A 23,940-nucleotide genomic window follows, 5' to 3' on the forward strand; every position below is an offset into this window, starting at 1 on the left:
TAATTTTATCCAGTTGACATATAAAATGAAGATGGGGAGAATTATTACCTATGGCCAGCCACACTGGATATAGAATTAATTCTCGCCATTTACTTCATTTTCAGATTCTGTATTCACATGATACAGTAAACTGTGCTAGATATAAAAATTTAACAAATACCAAACTATTTAGATGAAGCAGATTTTCATACATGAATTTTACTTAAACTCTCCTTACTGTTTTCAACAGTCAGATATGCAACAAAAATAGAAGTATAAAAGTACTCCCTTACCATAATCACATTGCATGTGATGAAGAAGCAAAGACTGTTCAAAATAAATATGAATAAATAAATAGATACAAATTTTTCCATACATCTAACAGTATTAACAATTTATCATTTGGAACTCCAAAATTCAATGCCACTCCAATAATATATTGGATTATTATGAAAATAACATAATGATAACCTACATGTACATGTACATGTAGTTCAACACAGCAAATCTGCACAATTTGAAAAATTCCCTTTCGCTTGACTGAATAAAACATGCAAAATCTTACCAAAAATTTTCACTTAGCATAATCACTAAATTACATCATTGGTTTTGGCAATCCCCGCAATGGCATAATTTGTGAATTCTGTGCAGCAAGAATTCAAACCTTGTTTCACAATGAGTAGGAAAGACGTAAATGTCAGAGAAATCATTTCACAGTGTTCTTTGAAACAACGCATTTCATTATTATATCAAATAATGAAAATCGCCTTTACAAAATAATATGCATAGACAAAAGAATTTTAAAAAGGATACTTACATCACCATATGGTAGTTTACAAGAATTGAAATAATTTTGTGTCCAGTAACTGATATATTTTTTTGTTCAAATGGATGATAAAACATGTACATGTTCGGTCAAAAATGGAAATCCTAATTTACAAAGACATGTGGAAATAAAATGAAAAATATTAAATGAAAATAAAAAGAATTTAGGTTAAAATATGTATACACATTCAGCCAATTGTTTAAAATGACAAGTTATTTTTCTAGAAGCTACGGGTACAACATGTACAGTACTTGCATTGAAAACTCCTTGGTTCATAACATGTTCGTGTAACATTAAAGATCAATGCAATTTTAAATATTGCAAATCTAGGAAAATCGCTAAATTTCCATGCAGATAAAGCTTGGCAAAAGAACACAATTAAACACGTTTGATGGGGCACAATTTCACACACATACATGCACTTTGTTTAATTGGATTTTGCTTTGATTTTCATGAGTTTTCACTGTATTCTCTTATAAATTATCCTAATGAAAATAGATAAGTAACCTTTGCAAATTTTATACTTGCAACAGAGGGCACGGTATTTGTTAGTCTAAATCGGCATTAAAATGGCAGAAAATGTTTAATATCAGCCAAAAATGCAGTCTTATTCATCGAAACATCCGAAGTGTGCATAATGAAATAGGAGTGCAAACAGTGGGTACCATTAAAAATTTGTATTTCATAAAGACAAGACTGTCGTATTTCATTAAAAAATATACCTGTAGAAAACAAAGTTTCAAGTATTTTTTTCCTCTTAATTTGTAGAGATATTTACATGTAGCACACTTGCATGTAACCTTTCACAATATGAGGAGAAATATCAAAGAAATTCAGGATTGCAAACACAGAACCTCCCTTCATACTACATCTTGTATTTCATTTTACAAAGTAATATCGGTGTCATTGTGCCCCCAAAAAGCTACAATGTATGGCTTTAAAAAAATATTCAATTATAATATGGAAGTACAAAATCTATCATCACATTTAAGCCATTTCGAATAAACAGAAAATAATAAGAGAATAAAACCTGTTTTCGCATGCATTTTGATATATGAATTCAGCTGTATCAAATACATGGAAGAAATATTTCAAAAATTTAAAAGCAATACATGTATTTCAAAATTTACCATATACAGTACTTAAGACACAAAGTATTGGCAATGAGTGGAACTAGTGCTGAGCGATATTTCTACATTATCAAAATTATGCGATCTGAAAAAATATTGAATTTTCAATAATTGTTTTATGATTATGTTAATTAATCATGGTAACACAGTAAGACCAAGATATTGTTGATTATGAAAAGTTAATCACCATTTATTGACCACAAATGCTGCTTTGTATTGTTTTAACCCTAAAAGGACTAAGCTATCTGATCTCGTCCGCCGTTCGAGCGGTTCCGTCGAAATTTGGCATGCATTCTTTACCACATAAACTACAAGCCAATATAAAAAAAAAAAATCAAATTTTTTTTTAAAAAATTTATAATGAATAGAATATGCAAATTTATTTGTGAAAAACATTATTTGCATATTTAACACCCAATTTTACTTCAAATCTCTAGCAATAGCTACATGTATGAGGTTGAATGAAATATAAGGAATACAATTATCAATTATCTGAAAATCACTCCAGATAGTTGAATATAACTATCCTGATTAAACGAACTTTCCAATGTGAATTACTTCTAGCAGTTTGCAGCATAAATAGCATATCATGCATTATATGACACCTAGATAGATCCTTGTCATTTAATTGGTTAGTTGATATCGACCATTCAGCCCATTTTACAATGACGTCATCAACCGCACAATTTTGTCCATTGCATGCGCGCACCAAGACTGCAGGCACCACTCGTGTATGCAGCGCTCATGCTGTATGTATGCGATAATCAACAGACCAAGCTCTCACTGCATGAGCATATTTTGCATCGAAATTCACAAATTTCATATGAAAAGGAATCTGTTTTTAGGTGTCATATAAACCAAATAATGAATGTTCTTTTCATTCGTGCAATGGACAGAATACTTCATTAGGTGAAAGATGAAATGATCCATTGCACTCATAAACAATCATTATTTGTATATTATTCAATCCATAGAAAAAATTGAATAAATCATACAGAAACAGAACAGTCCGACACATATGTTTGAGTCTCCAATCTGCATGGCAGTGTTGCATAGAGAAAGAAAAGGAAGCAGGACCCTTTTCCCTGCAATCAGTTGATGGATACACCTAGCAAGACACGCAAGTCCTGGGTCCCGTAACACAAAGATTAGCAATCAATCGCTAAATGAACTGACCAATCAACATTACACGCGCATTTGGCGCATAATACTGAGCAGGAACCAATCAGAAGTGTTCTCTCATAATTGCTATTCATCACTAATCTTTGTGTTACGGAGCCCAGGTCCTAGCATTCAAGTGTTGAATAGACCAGGCGCGACAGAGAGGACCTGGTCCAGTCAGTACATTGTTGAATAGACCAAGCATGATGACACTGGATCTGGTCTAATCATCTGAGCTGTCACTGGTAGACCGAGGTTCATTAGATCTGCTGCGGTCTGAAAGATAAAGTCATATATCGACAAGAAATACATCTAAGGCTCTTTGTCTCTTTAAATAAATTCTGGTCTAATGAAAGCAATGCAAAACTGGTGGTATGATTTGTTTATCAATGTCTTACGTCAAGATTAAGGTTTTAACACATTTCTGCTACCAATCTTTCTTTCACTCATCCCCACTTTCTCCTCCTCTTCCTTTGCCCATCCTCCAACCTTCTTCTTTTGTGTCTCCTTCTCCTATTTTTCCTCTTCCTCAATTCCCAATTCATCCTTTCTTCCTTTCTCATCTTCATCTTTCTATTTCCTCTTGGCCTTCCATCCTCCTTCTCACTCTCCTTTCTCCCTAACCGTCACATTTCTTCCTTTGTTTTCTTCATAAACCTGTCAATATTTTCATCTTCCATTTCTCCCCTCAAAGAACATGTATTGCTATTTCTCCTTCTCCTAAACCCCCCCCCCCCATCTCCTCCTTTACCATTACCAAGTAACCTCATCTCATTCACTACCATTATCCCTGATGACAATGGTAGATCCAGACAGGGACGGAAGGGGCGTGCACCCCTAAGAATCACACATTCTACATATCAATCCATCTCAATCTACAAAAAAAATTGTCATCTGCGCCCCCTCTAGTTTTGAAATCCACCACTGCTGATGACCATAATGCATCATGCTGGTATTAGTTACCTCCTCTAATATGATTGAGTGATGCTAGCATCCTCAGCATGAATGACGGTGGTACGGTGATGGTATCTCTCGTCTCCTCCAACATCAGTTCATTGATTCTCATCACCTGATATAAAACATTAAAGAAACATCAATTCCAGTCATGAGAATTGAATTATTATTTTTTCTTCAGTATTGGAAATACCTTAAGATACTAGTATGACAACAATGTTGAGACACACCTGTTTGACCAGTCCCACCACTGACATTCCATTGCCAGCTTCAGGTATTTTCCGGAACTGGGAGACATGTGACTTTATGAGGCTATGAAAGAAATATACTAGTCATAAAATTTGATTCCATTATGGGTGATTGGCATCACTTGTTCCTAGATACCAAACTGCCAACCTGAACAGGAACATTTCAGTACTTTAAAAGCTGAAAATCAGTATTTTGTTAAGGAAATCAGTAATAAAAAAAATACCACAGGACAATTATACACAAAACTGAAACCTGTATAGAAATCAGTGTTTTGCATAAAATGATCAGTATTGTTCTCATTTTCAGTACTAAATTATAAAAATCAATACTACTTCGAAAGAGTTAAATGGTTCCTACCTCTACAGTCTCTATATAATCTCCTAATTACCGTAGAAAACTCTTCCTAGGAAATAAAAGGTTGCTACGGAAGTCATAACTAAACTAAAAAGCCATATCTAATCTGTCCCCCTTTGTTCTTCTTAAATTTTGAGATACAATGTTTTAATATACCAGCAACACCACAATATATTTCCAACTAATCAAAAATAAAATCAACATACCTCGGCTGAATTCTCAGAGAAGTATGGCTCAGGCGCGATGGGTGCCCATAGCTTCACGTTGTAATCAATACCACTAGTAGCCAGCACTACAATGAATGAAATAGAAAAGGACACTTTGGTTAGTTACACGAAAACAATTAATCATGGAAATAAATACTGTTTTTCTGGAGTTTGCTATTAAAGTAGGAGGAAAGCTGAAACCGTACATGCAAGAAAAAATAAAGCAACTAAAGCAGTTGAGTCAGGAAACATACAACATAATTCATTTCTTTCTTTCTCACTCTATCCAAATATCTTCTATTTCAGAGTGCGCTTATTGACTTCATCGTAAGCTGTGCAAACTATAGCGCAATCATAATAATAACAAAGGATATTTATAAAGCGCATAATAATAGTTCTCTTTCAAAGTTTCATTCTTTTTATTATTATCTGAAAAAAAACCAACAAAATTTTGTTCAGGGCAGAGTTGTTGTTGCTGTGTTTTTTGGGCGTTCATTCAGCATAAAGAATATTTATACAATGATACATGTACATCTGAGACTTTTTATATCAAATCTGAAATTGACAGGGTTCCCACAAAAATTCGAAAACAGAATTCCATGACTAAATTGCTGCTTTCCTTGACTTCCCGTGAAGTCCCAGGAGTTATATAGAATTTGGGATGTCACAAAACTGGGAAAAATGGAAATCATGAACACCAATTATAATAGCAGAGTATGATCACAGAGTGTGAGAGTTATGAGACACAACAAACTGGACAGCTGCTATAGCCAAGAGATAAATTCAATTCCATGACTTTTCACAAATTTTCCAAATTCTCTGAATTTTACCTGACTTTCCATGACCACAAATTTTTCCAGAATTTTCCAGGATTTTTCATGACTGTGGGAACCCTGATTGATGAACATATACAGGCTAAATCAACAATTTTTTCTTAATACTTTAAAAAAGAAAAGAAACAAAAATAAAAGGCAACTATTTTCATCAATGCACACTCTGCCATAGACACTTCTGAAGCACGAAGCAACTGTGATAATTAAATATTTTTATAACAGACATGAAGAACTTACAGGGATCAACAGGGTGGGGCTGAATGCAGTTCACGACGTGTTTGTCGCCCTCTAGCAGCATTACAAGTTTAGCTGTATATCTATCCCAGATGAATATATGTCCGCAGTCTGATCCACTGACAATGTAGTGATCACCCCAGAAATTAGCCTCCTTAATCTACATGAAACATAGTAGAGATGGAGGGAAGTTATGATAACAGAATCAAACAAAGAAACCCGGGCTCCGTGTTACAAAGAGTTATGATTGATCCAATCAAGTGTAACTCTATGGAAATCCATCAGTGTCATAATTTTTTCTTTAGGAAATTTGCAAAATGTCCTTTGTAAACAAAGGTGAACACACCAAATAGTCAAGAAAACAATAAATTTATGAATATACATCATATCTAGAAAACATTTTGAACTACATGTAACATGCATTTTAGACGTGGGCGTTGCTGGCTTTCCATAGTTGAGGTTGATCGGATCAATCGCAACTCTTTGTAAGACAAGGCACTGTTCTACAAACTGTACTGCCCAGCCTTAAGGAAGGCATAAGAGTTGCAAGTTGCAATAAAATGCAACTCTAGACATCGACCACAACTGAATTTTCACATACGTCCCTAAAACTATAGTCTGAATTTTTTGTCAACAATTTACAGATTACTTCTTTCATTTTTTTTCCACTTTTATGACCAACTGGATGTCAGGGTGGAACAAGCCTTTAAAATCACAACGTCATTACTTTTTGTAACTATCAATTATATTTTCATGCTATGACAGAGAGACTCTGCAGCTTATGAAACATAGGGTAAATTTTACCAAATGGTTGATGATGTTTAATGCATAGCACTATGTCTATGTCTATCCATCACCATTTCTGCACTTCATGACACTTTTTCCAGTGGCTCACTTTACTCATCATCCCAGTATAGCTTCTGTATGAGCTGCCAAAGGGATTACTACATCAACTATCAAGTACTACTTATTTACTCACAATAATGCCAAATTTCTAAATGACTCATACATGTGCCTCTGGAAAGGAGACAATTTGGCAGGAAAAACATCAAACAGACACAAAATACCAGGGAATAATGTTATATGGTATATCATTGCGAGCTGCTCCAAATTTTTTAAAGATTGCGAGAGTGTAATTGTATATAGCTTTGTGATACCTTGGATCTTGTCGCTTAGAACCTTGCGATGACGCTTGGCACCACTTTTTGTCATGAAAGAGCTATTCTCTTATGACCACACTGCAAATCACATTCAATTGGAAAAAATTATTCCTGGTAATACCAATGCAACAATGATTTTACCATGGTTCTTGAGTTCCTATGTCCCTTGTAGACCATCTCGATGGACGGAGAGTGGACGTTCTTGATAATCTCTGCTTCTCTCTCCCGTTCTTCTTTCTTTGTCTTGAAGAGCTCCCTCAATCTCATCTCGGCCTCTGATCTCACACGCTCTCTGGGTCTGTTTACAAAGAAGAAGGAGAAGAAGGGGGAGGAGAAGAAGTTCTTGAATAGCATATTACATTATGATATAACATCACTATGTGCATCCTAATAACTTGGATATCATTTTCCGGCCAGGTACCCATTTTCCGCACCTGGGTTGGGTGCAGCACAATGTGGATTAATTTCTTGTGGGAGAAATTTACACCATGGCTAGGATATGAACCCACAAATAGTACAACTGCGACTATGATAATGAAAAAAATGGGGATGACTGCAGCAAGAGACTCATCAAGAACACCGGACATTGTTCCTGAAACTGATTCAAAGATGCAAAGACAGTCTAGGAGCATGCCAGAGGTTGATAAAGCAAAGGAAGAGAAGACTCAGAAGGAAACATTAAGGCGATTGCAATATCAGCTATTAAATAGGTAGTTAGGTAAAATTCTGACAAATTGTATGATCGAAATGAGGACCAGAATAAGAGTGGACTTTAGTCTCTGCTGCAACAAATTTTTGAATGGCTGTGAAATATGTTTATAAACACTCTGCACGCTAAATTGATTTCAGGCAGATAATGAAATTAATAATGTTTTTATCATACGGGTATGAGTGACCACAAACGTAAATAACTGAATTCCAAAAATTCCTATATACTTTTGTACAAAGTTAAGAAAAAGTTGAAAATATGCCAACAATAGAAAACCAACATAGCTATAAAAAAAAACAGCTAAAAAGCTGAACTCTCAAACCCCTGATCAGATTTTCCTTGAAATGAAAAAAAAAATTCAGTTCCATGAAAACATACATTGGTATTCCAAGTAGTATGAGTACAAGCTTAGCCCTAAAAGGACTGGGCTATTTGAGATGTATTGAGGACTAGGGAGGGACCATGATGGCCCCCCCTTCTGATCTCGGCTGCCGTTCACGCGATCGCGCCGAAATTTGGCATGCACATTCCTTACCACATAAACTACAAGTTAGTATAAAAAAATTCTGAAAATCATTATTTTTCATTTATTATGAATAAAATATGCAAATTTATTCATGAAAAACATTATTTGCACATTTAACACCCAATTTCACTTCAAATTTTCTTCTTTTTTGGCAAATTTCATCTTTGTAATCTAATTTAAAGGTTTCCACAAAGAAAAATGTAGAAAGCCAATTTTTTCCTTATGTATTTCTTTGTTTTTAGAATTTCTTATGTATTTCTTTGTTTTTTCATCTTTTGTTTTTCATTGGTTTTTTTTCAATGGAAATTATTACTGACCATTGAACAACTAAATAAAACCCTAAATTAATTAAGCAGACCAATTAGAACGAAAAATAATCACCCTTTTATGAATTTCATCTCCCATAGACTTTGTACACAAAGTATAAAAATGAACCATTTTCGGCATTACATTGTCTCGTAAAAAGTCACATGACGTCGCGATGCTATACCCGTATGTCGCGAATTTGGTCTCAAAAATTGCGCAAGACTTCAAAGAAAAAAGACATGAAATTTTGCGGCACTATCTTTTTGCGTTTCGGAAATATCGCGTGAAGCGTCGAGGGGGGGACATCATGGCTCCCCCGTCCTTTTAGGGTTAAGGAATTTGGTAATATCCATGGGTTACTCACTCAGTAGGAGTATCTAACTGATGTGGTGTTTTCTTCTCTCTTCCTGCTCCCATTAGTTCCAATTCTTCATCACTGTCAGATTCACTGCAAGTCATGGACTGGCTGCTACTCACAAGTAAAACACAGAAAGAAAAGAATCAAGTAAATAGCTTGGTGGTATTAAAGGTTTGGTATTGTGACAAGATATAAATATATATATAAATATTATGGAATACTAAAGTCAGAATTCTGCTTTGCTTCAAGCCTTGCAGTTAGAGTAAAATCCAAACTGGCTTCAAGTGCCAGCCGATGATGACGTCGTCAGGATTTGGAGTTTAATTTGCAACAAAATGGACTGGAATTTTGACTTCAGTATTTACCACTATTTGTATGTTTGATTGCTGAGATTTTGTAGGTTGGAATGTTCATATTAAATGCTATTAATGCAATATACTTGAAAATCTGATAGCAACGGATTGTGTATTGTGCGCCAGGTTTAGTCTCGCCTTCACCTCTGGTGCCCAAGACGAAAATCGTATATGTAATGTACATCCTTAGCAAAAATCTTATATCAAGCAATACTTTGCTGAGGTGCTGGAAGAATCATGGGAAGTGATTTAATCAGAAACTATTTCACTCGAAAGGAATACGACTGAAAACTAAAGAAAATGAATAGCATTTATAAGGTGCCCATTATCTAGGTACATGCAGCTAATCAATGGTGCGCTCTGCTTGTACATTACCCCGGCTGTAGTTCCAGCTGCTCAAGGCACTTGTTACATTCAAGGAATCAATCCTGCTGAGTACCCATTCACCTCACCTGCATTGAGTGCAGCACAATGTGGGTCAATGTCTTGATGAAGGAAATCCCTACCTTTGTGAAGTTCCGGATTCAGTGCTCTGCATGGAGCTGGTTGAACTTCTGCTCTTCCTCGTCTCCTCCTTCTCCTCTTCTTCTCTCCTGTCAACTCTTCTTCTTCCTTCATCACCCTCCACTTGACCCCCCTGACTCCCCTCTTCTCGGTCCCCTCCTTGCTCCTTGGTCTTCTCAGCTTTAGATGATGTCGGTTGAGGTTTGTCAGCGCAGGGTTCGGTGTAAGCTGGTAAGTTGGGAGGGTTGTCAACAATGCTCTTCTTCCGTGACCGTGAGTGCTCAAGACTGTCTTGCTTGGTAAGTCTAGCCTAATTGTGGAAGAAAAATTAATTCCCACTGGATTTTCTAACATGAATACAAAATTTAATAGTTTAACAACAAAATGGACATAATATGCAATTTATCAATAAATGTATACCCCCATGAACTACCCCCATATTAATAATAAACAAGTGGAATGCCTCTGGCCGTCTCACCTGCATCACGCGATTCAATATAGCAGCAGTGCTGATTTTGAAAACTACTATAACTCGCACAAGATGTTCAGTGATACTTGGTTACTCTTATTTCCACGTGTTATGAACTAGACCAATACACTTATAGAGATATGATGGCAATTCAACAAATACCCCCAACGTGGCCAAAGTTATTTGACCTTACATGACCTTTGACCTTGATCATGTGACCTGAAACTCGCACAGGATGTTTAGTGATACTTGATTAGTCTTATGTCCAAGTTTCAAGAGTCAGATCCATCAACTTTCAAAGTTATGATGGTAATTCAACAGATACCCCCATTATGGCCAAAGTTCATTGACCTTTGACCTTGGTCATGTGACCTAAAATGTGCACAGGATGTTCAGTGATACTTGATTACTCTTATGTCCAAGTTTTATGAACTAGACCAAAACACTTTCAAATTTATGGCTATAATTCAACAAATACCCCAATTTGGCCAAAGTTCATTGACCCTAAATGACCTTTGACCTTGATCATGTGACCTGAAACTTGCACAGGATGTTCAGTAATACTTGATTACTATTATGTCCAAGTTTCATGAATCAGATCCATAAACTTTCAAAGTTATGATGGTAATTCAACAGATACCCCCAATTCGGCCAAAGTTCATTGACCCTAAATGACCTTTGACCTTGGTCATGTGACGTGAAACTCATGCAGGATGTTCAGTGATACTTGATTAACCTTATGTATAAGTTTCATGAACTAGGTCCATATATTTTCTAAGTTATGATGACATTTCAAAAACTTAACCTTAGGTTAAGATTTTGATGTTGATTCCCCCAACATGGTCTAAGTTCATTGACCCTAAATGACCTTTGACCTTGGTCATGTGACATGAAACTCTGGCAGGATGTTCAGTAATACTCTATTAACCTTATGGCCTAGTTTCATGAACTAGGTCCATATACTTTCTAAGTTATGCTGTCATTTCAAAAACTTAACCTCAGGTTAAGATTTGGTGTTGCCGCCGCCGCCGCCGTCGGAAAAGTGGCGCCTATAGTCTCACTCTGCTATGCAGGTGAGACAAAAACCCTCTACCAGGAACTAACCTCCAGATGACTTTTGCTTTTTAAAGTAGTCTAAAAATACAAAATAATAATGCGTGTTTAATAGTAATCTTTCAAGGTAGTCAATGAATTATTTGGAGAGATATTGAAAATCATCATGTTCAGTTTATCATTATAATATTATTTGGCTCTCAGATATTCTCCCCAATAATCAGGAAGTCTTTACAGCTTTGCTTAAAGCATATCTGTATAGGGAAATATATCTTTCGCATTTACAAATTTTATATTTCTGAAACTTATAAAATACAAGAATATATCCTTGTTGTAAAAGTGTATGCTCTGTCAAGTTCTTACCATAGGGTTCCTGTCTTCCATCCTCTCACCAAGAGCAAAGATGCCTTTCTTCTCTTCTTCCTCTTTCTTCTTTTCATCCTGTTTTCTACTCTCTTTTTCTGACTTTTGGGTATCCACATACGACTTTGCCTCTCTGCCTTTTCCATCTGAACCTTTCTGAGATCTACTTTCTATAGGGTCTCCTCTTGATTTCAGCCCCTTCCTCCAGCTTTCTGGCCCTTCCTCATACTTTCGTCTCGTAGCAGCATCCCGACCACTTTCTGCTCTTTGGTTTTTCCCTTTTGAGTCATTCTCTCCTTCATCTTCTTTATCATGAACTCTTCTTTCCATCTGCTTCCCACTCTCCTTCTTTATTGCACTATCCATTGCACTAAGTGATTCTGTCCGAGTCCTCTCTTCCTTTGTTTCATCAACCTCTGGCATCCTGCCGGACTCTCTTTGCATCTTTGAATCAGTTTCAGGAACAACATCTGGCGTTCTTGATAAGTCTCTTCCTGGAGATGGCCCAGATTTTTCCTCAAACTTTTCATGCCTTTCACTGGGCTGCGCTTGTGAACTTGATGCTTTGGTTGTCACCGGTTCAGCCGCTGAAATTGACGGTGCTGTTGAAGCTGTTGCTGTAGTTGACACTGTTGTCGAAGCTGTCGCCGACGCTATCGCTGTAGTTGACTGTGATGTCAAACATGTTGACGAAGCTGTTGCTGTCGTTGACACTGTAGTCGATGCTATCACTGTAGTTGACTGTGTTGCTGATGTGGTTGTAGCAGAGGTTGAGAAGGAAGAGCCTATGACACCCGGCTGACCAGATCTGACAGGTCTTCGAGGCGATGAAGATGATTCTTCCAGCCAGCGGGACAGCATCTCAGACATCCTCTGGACCATTGTTGATCTTGGTCGTTCACCTACCATGGTACAGACACAATGAAGAAGTATTAACCCGTAACAATGTTCTGACAAATCATTTTTTTTTATTTTGGCTTTAAAACTTGTTAGGTACTGCAAGAGCAGTACACTAAATACACTGCCTACATCACACAAAGACCATGCAAACTCACAATGTCTATTTTCACCCTTCCCACAAAAGGTGGTCCTTCTTAAATTCAATTATTGGGGAAGTCCACCAAATGGGATTTTTGTATTTAATTTTTCAAAGCAAAGCAAAGTTTGATTGCTCCTGTATATGTGGAATATCCATTCTTGTATAATCTGTGATTCAATCAAGAGGGTAGTATTGTCAAATCTGCAAGAGTTGAACTATTCTAGATACATGAACTTCACATAATAAAAAGCAAAAGAAATTTATAGTGAAAATATACATCATTGGCTCTCTCATATTCTATATTTCTGGGTTGTGCATAAAATGGTTTTGTGAAAGTCAGCAAAACTTTGTTAACTCTCTTATTTTACAGTACATCTGATTTTTATGAAATTCCAGAATTGTGCTTGTTTATTTATTTTTTACCAAATTAACCTTCTTTTAGATTTATAATTTCCAATTTTTTTCCATTTTCATTTTTCTTGTATTTTGTTCAATTATTCTTTTTTTCTTTTTTCTTTCATCTTTTATTTTTTATTTATCATTTAAGTATTAATATCAATATCAACATTTTTAGCGTGTTATTCCCATTCAATAAAAAGCAAACAACATAGTTCTTGAACATTCCAACATGATGAGATTAATTTATACCTTCTGGCTGCTCACTCCTAGGCCGAGCTCTAGGCCCAGTATCCGACCAGTCTCCCCTCAATCTTAACCTCTTCACTGGATTACCAGCTGCAAGCTTGAAATCAAAACATATGAACATAAAAAACATTTGGTGATTTCAAGTTTACTGTTGGTACTGATGTTGGAAATACATTTTAGACTGTCTTTTTGAGCTGGAAAACCTAATCTGAGTTTCCAAAAATGATAGAAAAATCATTATTGTAAGCTCAAAACCTAGTTGAATTTGTGTCAGGACCAGCTTCATGTCTCCTCTAGTGCTGCGCCAATGTGTAAAAATTGACTTTACACTAACACGGAGGGGTCAACACCAAACTTTAAATCACCCATTGTATCTTGGTTTAGTGCTTGTATCAACTAGAATGAGGATAGTCAAAGGTATTTTCATATCCTTTCAAAGGTTTAATCGTCAAAGTAGTCACTCACATTGCGTCCTTTGCAAAGGAAATGTGTTGGTAATTGCCATGCTTAGAAACAACCTGCTAATACTGACCAGTATTCTGTTGGCACAGTAAAATGGCAAGCTTAACTTGGAAATAAGATTTATCAATTAATACAATTACTCAACAATAATCACACCATAGTTAAAATACCTAATGTAATTTGAACATCACTAAAATTCAGCTGTTTATAGATCTGGATCACTCAGAATTCAGATAAGAGATCATGTTTGAAAATATTGTAAGCATCATTATCAAGATTAATGTAATTACACATATTACATGTATACTCATAGAAAGTATCTGCGATCAATTACTCACTTAAGTAATCATACGCATAATGATCATAAGTGGCAGTATAAGTAAGATTTCCCTGTGGAAAAATATGACACTCTATAAAGGGGTAAGGCTGCATATGACATTGTTTTTACCTTTTTGTAGCTAATGAGTGTGTACAGTGCCAAAATAAAATGATGTGAATATTTTTCTTCAATTAATGATATAGATCATCCTAATAAAATCATTGTTGTCTTACAGCCATGACTGAAAAAAAAATGCTTTGAAGTTTTCTTATGACCAGTCATGACAAGTCATAAGGATATTGCATGGTTGGCAAAATAAATGTCAGGGGGGGATGTTCCATGATCCGAATGCTCAGTGATTTTTCACCAACTATTGTTATAAGCTACTGCAAATCCTTGCATCTGATTGGGTAAAAGCAAATAAGTCAGTGAAAACCACACACAAAACTTTCAATGTAACAGTCCCCTGGTCAAGTGCGCACTCTCGGTATACCAATAATGATCCGCTTCATCCTTGATGTCTTACTGAACCTTACCTCATCATTATCATCTTCATCGGCTTCTAGCACATCGATTCCTGCGTCTTCCGCCCCGCAGGTTGCTTCATGGTGATCCTTGTAGCGTGCATTGGTACCAAACAGGTAGATATAATCCGAAGAATAGCTGACCAGCATGTCTTGACCATTGGCTGAGTAGGACAAGGAGGTAGGGCGGGTGTACTTGTTCTGCAGGTGCGGCGGGCAGAAGCGACACAGAATACCCTGCATTCCACGCCCTAACTGCTTCCCTATACAACAGAATCATGTTTCTTTTAATACTGGTATCAGCAAAAACACTATCATGCTTGTGATGTCATAATGGAAAGCGGGTGATGGCTGTGCAATCCAAAAAAATTTGAAGTGGTCTTTCAAACAGTTTTTTTTTTGCAACTGACAATTTGTACTGCACCTTTCATTAGCTTTGAATATGTTGGTACCCTTTACAAAAAATCCCATTTGTCCTGTAATATAATTATGTGCCCTATGGAAGCAGCCTTGCCCTTAAATCTAATTGAATGTACAACATACAACTCTGCCGATTCAAAATTCTTGGAACACAAGCAATATTATCAAGTCAGCAAACTTTGGCTTACCAGAGGTAAAACAACCCATATTTTGCATAATGTGACCTGAAAACTTACTCAGGGATTGTTTAATCTATGGAAAGTCAACTACATAATAAACTGTATACAACAGAAATTGTACCCTCAAAAACACAAAAAGAATGAACATTTTGAGATTGGTGCCAAGCCGAATCAAATCTGAAAAATTAAGCAATTATCTAATCTCTGGAAGGTTGACTTAAGGTTGGCATAATTAATTGCATACAACAGACATTGTAAACACACACAGCGGAGTAAACCACAGTGAAATGTAAGCCGATATTGATTCCCACGAGAGAATACATGATGTACAATAAAACCACTACAATATTCTTCTTCACCATGCAAACCTCTAGGGCCCGTATTCTGATAGCCTGGTTTAACTTAACCCTAGTCTAAGTGTGTTTTAAGCTGATAATGTACCTGAGAGTTTGGTGCCCAACATCCTCCGATCAAAGATTCTGATCGAGCTATCTGAGCAACCAACGGCAAGCTGGTAAGGTAGGATAGGATTCACACATATGCCTGTCACAGCCCGACGACAATTGATCATGACGTCCTGTGAATAATAATTCAATATTCATATACAGTAGCGGCTATTAAAATGTCTCTAAGTGCTTCACATTACACAACCTAACTACTTAACTTAATATTAACTAACTAAGCTCCATTACTTATCAAATATAACTAATAAACTACCTTAAATAATGTAACTATCAATTTAACTATGGACAAATTGTCTGTAAAAATCAGATCAGTTACTATTTGCGGAAGAGATGTGTCTAAAGTGCTACTTTAAAGGAACTAAGAGAGGAATGAGATCTTAAACTAAGGGGAAGTGAGTTCCAGAGTGCAGGAGCCACAACTGAAAAGGCTCTGTCACCATGCGTAAGAAATGTTGCCTTGGGTATGACCAAAAGATTCTTGTCAGATGACCGAACTGACCAAAAGGTTCAAAGGAGTTCATCATGCTCAAGACGCACGAGGGGACTTTCCTTGGGTGCTCTTAAACGTTATAACAAGGATTTTGAAGAACACGGGGGAATCAAGATTTGAGACGTCATATCAGAAAATGTATAGAGTGCAGTTAATGCTGCAGTCAGTCAAATCAATGACTCCAAACCGACTGATGAGATCCCATTTGAAATCACATACTTATATTATTGGTCTGGGGCCTGTTACAGCTATTGTAACTTTGCCATTATTGTTACTACCATTGTAACTGATTGTCAGTGGCTGCTGAACCCTGTTACCGTGGTTGTTGCCATAATCGCAAAGTTACAGTTGTAACTCTTTATGAAACAGGCCCAAGGATCCCGTTTCATGAAGAATTGTTACAATAACAAATGCACAACTTCTATAACAAAATATAGCTTCAGCCAATCAGATTGAAATATTTCAGTAGCTTTTAACCGTTTGTAAATTTGTTATTACAACAGATTTTATGCAACAGGCCCCTGGAGTTTGTTTCATCGGTGTGACTGTAGCAGGGGAAGAAAATCAAGTAGTTCTTTAAAATCTCTTCTATAATTCGTGATGAGATACAGGAATCCCAACAAGATTAAAAGGATGCTTATTTTGTGTTTTTGTAGAAGTTCTTTTTAAATTTCATGACTCTATTTTTAAAGTATATGGTTCACTTTCTTCTCTCTCTTGTGCAGTGTCACTGTAGTATAAGTATGAATACAGAGGATGGCTGTATGAGTTTCTAAATTCCATGACCATTTGTAGTTATTTTTTTCTCTTTTTATGACCAAACAAGACACTATTATGCCAATCATCATTCTAAAAGGATATAGGGAGATGAGAAATCAACAGCACAAACTTGTTTTTGTGTGTTACATTTTATGGCTGTGAGAGAAAGAACAAAAAACACATTTCTACAACTTCTCAAACTGAAATGATGCAACAGCACAGGCACGTCCTGCATCAACTTCAAAATTGTCTATGATCATCCAAGTTTTGGCACATTTCCGCTTTCATTCCTTAACTTTTCCTCAGGATTTACCGAGTTCATTGTAACCCAAGAGATTACACATAAATGCATTTTATAAGTGATACATACCTCTTTGCACTCCTCTTTTGAACAGCTAGTCTTGATTCGTAGATCATACCATCTAACGTTCCCGTCTTCACCACATGACATGAATGTATTGGGGTCAGAGGGCAAGGTCACAACCTGGGGAAAAAAAACATTAAAAGAAAAAAGACATGGTTACTCTTATCAGATACATTTCCTAATTAGCTAAATCAGTTAAAATAGCCAGACCCCACAAGACAGAATAGTAGCAATATGCATGTAGCTGGAATTCTGCAAGGTTGGGCAAACCAATGTTTGATTGGCCCTGTGACAAACATAAGCAACCGAAAAACCAACCCACAAGATCTGTCCAGTACAACATACACTTTGTAAGTTAAAAATATCAGACAATTCCTTTCATGAAACACTCCCTGACCTCTAAAGCAGAATAGATGTACCCACTTAGCTGCCAATATTTTGAGACCAGAAATGACAATGAAGTAAAAAGTAGGAATCTTCACAATAGTTGAATACATAGCTGCCAATATTTTGAGACCAGACATAACAATGAATGAGGTAAAAAGTAGGAATCTTCACAGAAGTTGAATACTTTAACATTTTGACTTTTTGTTGAGGAATCTTTAGAAAATCATGCATTTGAGGAGGTAAAAATTACTAATTATTCTTCCAACACAGGAATAATTGGCAGCCATGTACCCAGGCTCTTCGCAGGGACATGCCTAAACGCCAGCATTGGTTGCTATATAAATTGAATTTCAAAGAAAAATAAGATACACATGTATGTAAAGATATAGTGAAAGCTAATTTGACCAAATGGTGGGGCGTTTCAGGAGTCCTTTTAACTTACCTCGTATGCCGTTCCATAATGGCAGTTAAAGGAGTTGTGCCCGTACATGTCAGGATTATCCAGATCACTGAACATTATACAGCCATCACCAGAACAAGAAACCACCTGAACAAAATATAAAAGGCAAACAAATTTGAGGATTTTTAATTTTTTAACATAAGTAAAACTGCCATTTACATGAGTAAAACTGCCAGGAAAAATAACTGCCATCAACATGGGAATAACCAAGTTATCATCAGCAGGGCCGTCTTACAAAGAGTTACGATTGATCCAATCAATCGTAACTCTATGGAAATCCATCAGCATCATAATATTTTCTACAGGATTTTTGCAAAATGTCCTTTGTAAACAAAGGAGAACACACAAAATTGTCAAGAAATCAATGAATTTATGGATATACATTCATATCTAGAATTTTTTAAAACCAAAAAATGCATTTTAGATGTTGACTTTGCTGGCTTTCAATAGTTGCAATTGATTGGATCAATCGTAACTCTTTGTAAGACGGGGCCCAGGGTGAACTTCCCCTGAACAAAATACAAAAGGTAAACAAATTTGAGGATGTTAAAAATTTTTTTTTGAAACTGCCAACATGAGTATAGATGTCATCGACAAAAATGAGAATAACTAAGTTATCATCAGGGTGAACATTCCCAGAATTGTATCTGTAGTAAATCCTAAAAATTATTTTCCCATTTCCAATCACATTTTTCACCTCTCTCTCCATCTTGGTTATTTCTACCTACCTGCCTATCGTTTGAAAAGGGTAGGAACTTTGCACTGAAGATGTTTGACCTATGACCCGACGGGATGGATGCCTGTACTTGCTTGGTGTATGGGTTTGTAAAACAGAGCTTTTTATCATCCGATCCAGACAGAAGGAGACTTCCTCGGTCATTCCATGATATCGTGTTGACCTGGACAGCAAGGAATAAATGAGAATTGGTAAATTATGGGAAACCATTACCGGTATGTCAGTTCTTCTTTCTGCCTCATTTTTTGGATCATTGTTTATCAATATTTTATATGCATTGCCTTTTTTTCATTATTATTTTTTTTTATTTTGTACTTACTTTGAATGATTCCAATCTTGTAGATATGTAATTATGTTGATTTATTTCATTAAAACATACAAAAAGAAAAAAAAAGTTTTACAAAGTAGGAATAGATTATGAAATGGAGCCTTAAATCTCCATAAACAGTGTATTCAGAGAAATGTCATTACATTGGGGACATAACAACACAAATGGGAAAACAGTAAAAAGAGCGCCAACAATCTCCAAGACCAGTGGAAGGGGCATCAAGGCCAGTCAAAAGGGCATCCATTACATGTAGTTTGATGTGCACACCCTCCACTTGAGTTAAGAAGTCTGAATACACAACCTACGATGACTTGTGCACCGGAGGGTCTCTGAAATTTTAAACAGCAATCTGCTAGTCTTGTGTAAAGACCCACTTGTTGATCAAAGTGTCAATCAGGGTCTGTGCCTGCAGACTCGGCAACTATGGCCAGGGCCCTTAATGGCCTTTGATTAATTTATGAGCTGGTATAAATTACAATTGAAGAACAATGAATTTAGAGATAGAAGATAAGAGCAATTCGATGAGGAAAAATTGAAATACAGGGAACAAGAAAAAATGAGCATAAATAAAAAAAAAAAATGAAGAAAAGAGGCACAAGAGAAAAATACAGATGAATAATGATAATTCTTAATAATGCAATCCAATTAATGAAGATCAATTTCATCTATTTTATCTCAATCTAATTTTTTTCTTTCACTTTCATTGCCATCTGACTTATTGGAGGAAATCAAATTCATATTAAAATCAAAGTCCAAACCTATGCAATTGTATCAAGATATACATTTTATTATTACCCATAAGTTACTCTCCATCCTAAAGATATTCACTTAGGGAAAAGTAATATGATCAGAATACAATAAAGACTTACACATCCCCTATGTACATCAAGTGTTGTATCAAGCTTCATTCGTTGAACAAAGTCCTTACTGCCTGTAATAGGATGAACAAAACATTTTTAGAAAATTATTAAAAACAATGCCACATGAACACATACATAAAACCCAAACAAGCAATTCGCACACAAGATTGGAAGTGCATTACAGTAAGGCATTATTTCAGTTTTAACTCTCTCATTATTTAACTTTAAAATGTTGGCAGCATCTCATTTTGTAGTTGAAGGTTTTGACATGCAGATCGACATCACTCATCAGTCAGTCGGCAGGTCCTCAAAAAGTGGAATGTAAACATCAGAATATAAAACCATAAAATGAATATAGAGACATACTCTAGCTATCAAGGTTACTTTATATCCGATGACGTTTATACTTTACTTTAGCTATCAAGGTTAATTTGATGGATCTATTTTCATATTTCATGGGGATATCGAGTGAAAGTACAATAGAGTTGAGGATGGATGAATAGGTGGGCACACGCATAGAGCTAAACATAGAGAGAGAGGGGTGCATGAAGAGTTAGTTGCGTCATTTTATTTGGCACTATTTCAATTCAAAACAGAGCACACACACACAAATAAAACTAATTTGATGTGAAAATCAATGGATTTACTGCAAGTGCCATGGAATGTGATGATCAGGAAATATTTGGTATTGAAGGATGTTCAATATTTGGGACAGAGAATCAGATAAACTTATTATAATCAGGGGTGTGAGTGGTCACAAATAAAAAGATCTGAAAAAAGCTGAAGAGTGTTGAAAGTCTGAAATAGAAAGAGCTCCCATACTTTTTGTACAGAGGAAGGCAAAAAATAAGCTGAAATTAAGCTGGAAAAAAAAAATCAGAAATCAGAAAAAAATCTGAACTCTCACACCCCTGATTATAATATCAATAAGCTCAGATAAGAAGAACAAAAAGTATCGAAAACCCGTCAGAACCACTTTCACATTTTAAAAAATCATCAAAATGTGAGTTAAATGTGGTACAGTACTTACCGATTCTATTGCATTTTTTGCTGTCAATCTGATATAAATATTTCACTTTTTGAGCTTGAGTTTTTGTTTAAATCTCCACAAAAACTTTGGTCCGAGAAGTTAGGTCACCCTTTTTCAGAACGGTTATCCAGCACAGCGTGCATTCGCCGATCGGAATAGAATTTTGAGATCGCGATACCGGCAAAACCCCTTGACCCACTTTACATTTTCGTCCATGATTTTATAGTTTAGTGTGAGGTAGTACTATTTCGAGGCATTTTGGAAAGGTATAAGCGTTAATGTCCCCTGGGGACATCAAGTACAACTATGCAGTGTGTGCTAACATACTGCATATAATATATAGGCTCAACACAGACAGGGTTGCAGACTGCAATAAATGGTGGGTGTGGCTTTTTTATTTCATGAACAATGGTAGACAGCTGGCAGCCGTCTGTTTCGAGGAGTTTTTAAATCTTTTTTTATTTTTTAAATTTCTCCTCGTACACAGACGGCTCGCTATCGTGCAGCCACCATTAGGGGACTTACAATGCAAAATCCCCCCGTCGGGGCTCTTCAATTTTTGTCTTTAATGAATCAAACTTTCGAAAATTAATGCGACTGAAATGCAAATTAACATTCCCTCTTGGCATTAATTGCCAAAAAACGGGGAAAAAATCAAGTTAAAAAAAATAAAAGGAACAAAAACAGTGACTTACCTCGGCTGTCACGCAACTTCACTTCCAATTCCATGTTTTATACGAACTTAGTACATAAACATATGGCCATTGAGTCCCCTGTACAGATCGCGCTAGAACTTCGGTCTCTGTATTTGGTCACTTGTTAACTGTAACCATCCTGGCTGTGGGGAATCTACAGGTAGGACTATGGTATGCCAATGCTGTACACAGCACACACTTTAAAAATTCATTAAAATGTCACTTTTGTGGCCAAAATTACTAATTTCCATACAGTTGCAATTTATTTTTCATTAGTAACCAGGGAATAATTTTTGTATTCACCAGAGCGCTCAAAAACGTAAATTTTGGGCATATTTTTGTGTACGCCCTCTATTGGTGGAAAGTAATATGGTAAGAAAATTTTCGCTTTTCAATCTCTATTTTTAATTAAGAAAAAATAATTTAAAGAATCAAATTTACTTAAGAGCCAAGTTATATGATGAATAGCTGTAATGGAAACAAACAGTGTAAAAAAATCAAGCATTTGTCCCAAAGAAAAAGAGAAAATAAGCCAAACATTGCTACCCTTATTTTGCAACACATGGACTCTGGAGATGTAACTGAGAACAAGGTTATATCATAACCTTGTTCATTGAATGAGTGTATTTGGTGAGTGAAGCCAACGGAGTTCAGCTGAACAACCAACATAACAGAGACCGAAGCTTTTCTGGTCTAGAACAATGGTAGACCAAAAGCTTCGGTCTCTGTTATGTTGGTTGTTCAGCTAAACTCCGTTGGCTTCACTCACCAAATACAGAGACCGAAACTTCTAAGTTCTAGCATGTCTAGGCTCTAGCGCGATCTGTACAGGGGACTCAATGGCCATATCATATGTTTGTGTATTAAGTTCAGATAAAACATAGCAGTGAAGTTGCGCGACAGCCGAGGTAAGTCACTGTTTTTGCTCCTTTTAACTTGATTTTCCCCGTTTTTTGGCAATTAATGCCAAGAGGGAATATTAATTTGCATTTCGGTTGTGTTAATTTTCAAAAGTTTGATTCATTAAACTTAGTTAAAGACAAAAATTGAAGAGCCCCGACGGGGGGATTTTGCATTGTAAGTCCCCTAATGGTGGCTGCACGATAGCGAGCCGTCTGTGTACGAGGAGAAATTAAAAAAATGTTAAAAAAACTCCTCAAAACAGACGGCTGCCAGCTGTCTAACTTTCTTTAGAACAATGGCTGCAATGCAATTTGCGATAAGAACGCCAACACCGTATCCAATACGTGGGACACAGCGTCAAAAAAGGTATCGATGGCAATACAATTTCTTACCAAACACAGCCTCACGGATGGACTTTTCATCCCTGAAACTCAATGTCCTTCGACCAGTTATTATTGGGAAGCTGGTATTTCGATCCATTTTGTCTCAATGATAATGGAAAGATATGCATATCATAATCATTTTCGTTGGTATCATACATCACTCGCCAAACTCGGAGTTCGAGTAGTCTGCAAGCACCGAGACCTACTTTTGGTTTTGGATATAAATATATTGAAGAGTCTGAAGCAGTAAGGCTAGCTAGATCTATACACACACACACATGTGCTGGAGCTTTTTTAATTTAGATAAAGAGAGAGTTCTGAGTTTAATCTTCACTCTTTAACAGATTACAGAAGCGGATCTAGAGGGTGGGTTGGGGGGGTTGCAACCCCCCCCCCAAAAAAAAAAATCCGGGGACCATTTTTTTAAATCTTATCTTTTTTTTTAAACTTGTAATTTTATTTTATTCTATTTCTATGTATTTATTTCATTTATTATTATTATTATTATTATAAAACGCCATTTTCACACACAGATTTTCAAAAATTTTCCCTACTGTGGGAGGGGGGACATCCCCCTCCCACACCCTCCCCCTCGCTCGCTCCGCTCGCTTGGACTCGGTCGCTACGCTCCCTCGCATACCACCCCAACCCCCCCCCTTTATAAAAAGCTGGATCCGCCCCTGGATTATACCATGTCAATGTTCCGAACTGCATCGATATGGTAAACGGACTATTTAGAGTCTGTGTTCCCAGACTAGTGAAGTTT

The 23,940-nt window shown here is 36.3% G+C and overlaps 1 protein-coding gene across 1 annotated transcript; it reads right to left on the reverse strand.

The window, feature by feature from the left end:
* Positions 1-182: 182 nt before the first annotated feature.
* On the reverse strand, positions 183-23,371 carry LOC129259006 (DDB1- and CUL4-associated factor 6-like). The gene is made up of 16 exons (XM_064098401.1): positions 23,184-23,371; positions 20,173-20,234; positions 18,968-19,138; positions 18,222-18,326; positions 17,399-17,512; positions 15,757-15,892; positions 14,729-14,979; positions 13,415-13,508; positions 11,728-12,629; positions 9,845-10,152; positions 8,992-9,096; positions 7,228-7,384; positions 5,930-6,086; positions 4,860-4,945; positions 4,060-4,165; positions 183-3,372 (listed from the first exon to the last, which is right to left on the reverse strand). Exons 1-16 carry the CDS (start codon positions 23,269-23,271, stop codon positions 3,320-3,322), a joined length of 2,895 nt encoding a protein of 964 aa, XP_063954471.1. The 5' UTR covers positions 23,272-23,371; the 3' UTR covers positions 183-3,319.
* Between the last annotated feature and the right edge of the window lie 569 nt (positions 23,372-23,940).

The sequence above is a fragment of the Lytechinus pictus genome, chromosome 4, assembly GCF_037042905.1.
Source record: "Lytechinus pictus isolate F3 Inbred chromosome 4, Lp3.0, whole genome shotgun sequence".
NCBI lineage: Eukaryota > Metazoa > Echinodermata > Echinoidea > Temnopleuroida > Toxopneustidae > Lytechinus > Lytechinus pictus.

What these genes read in the sequence shown, in the direction of transcription:
- LOC129259006 (XM_064098401.1), bottom strand. Translation starts at nt 23,271, where the DNA reads ATGGATCGAAATACCAGCTTCCCAATAATAACTGGTCGAAGGACATTG. An exon ending in TTGATGTACATAGGGGATGT is followed by an intron (nt 19,139 to 20,172) that starts GTAAGTCTTTAT and finishes CTTGCTGTCCAG; the next exon opens with GTCAACACGATATCATGGAA. An exon ending in TAGGAGTGAGCAGCCAGAAG is followed by an intron (nt 12,630 to 13,414) that starts GTATAAATTAAT and finishes GTACCATGGTAG; the next exon opens with GTGAACGACCAAGATCAACA.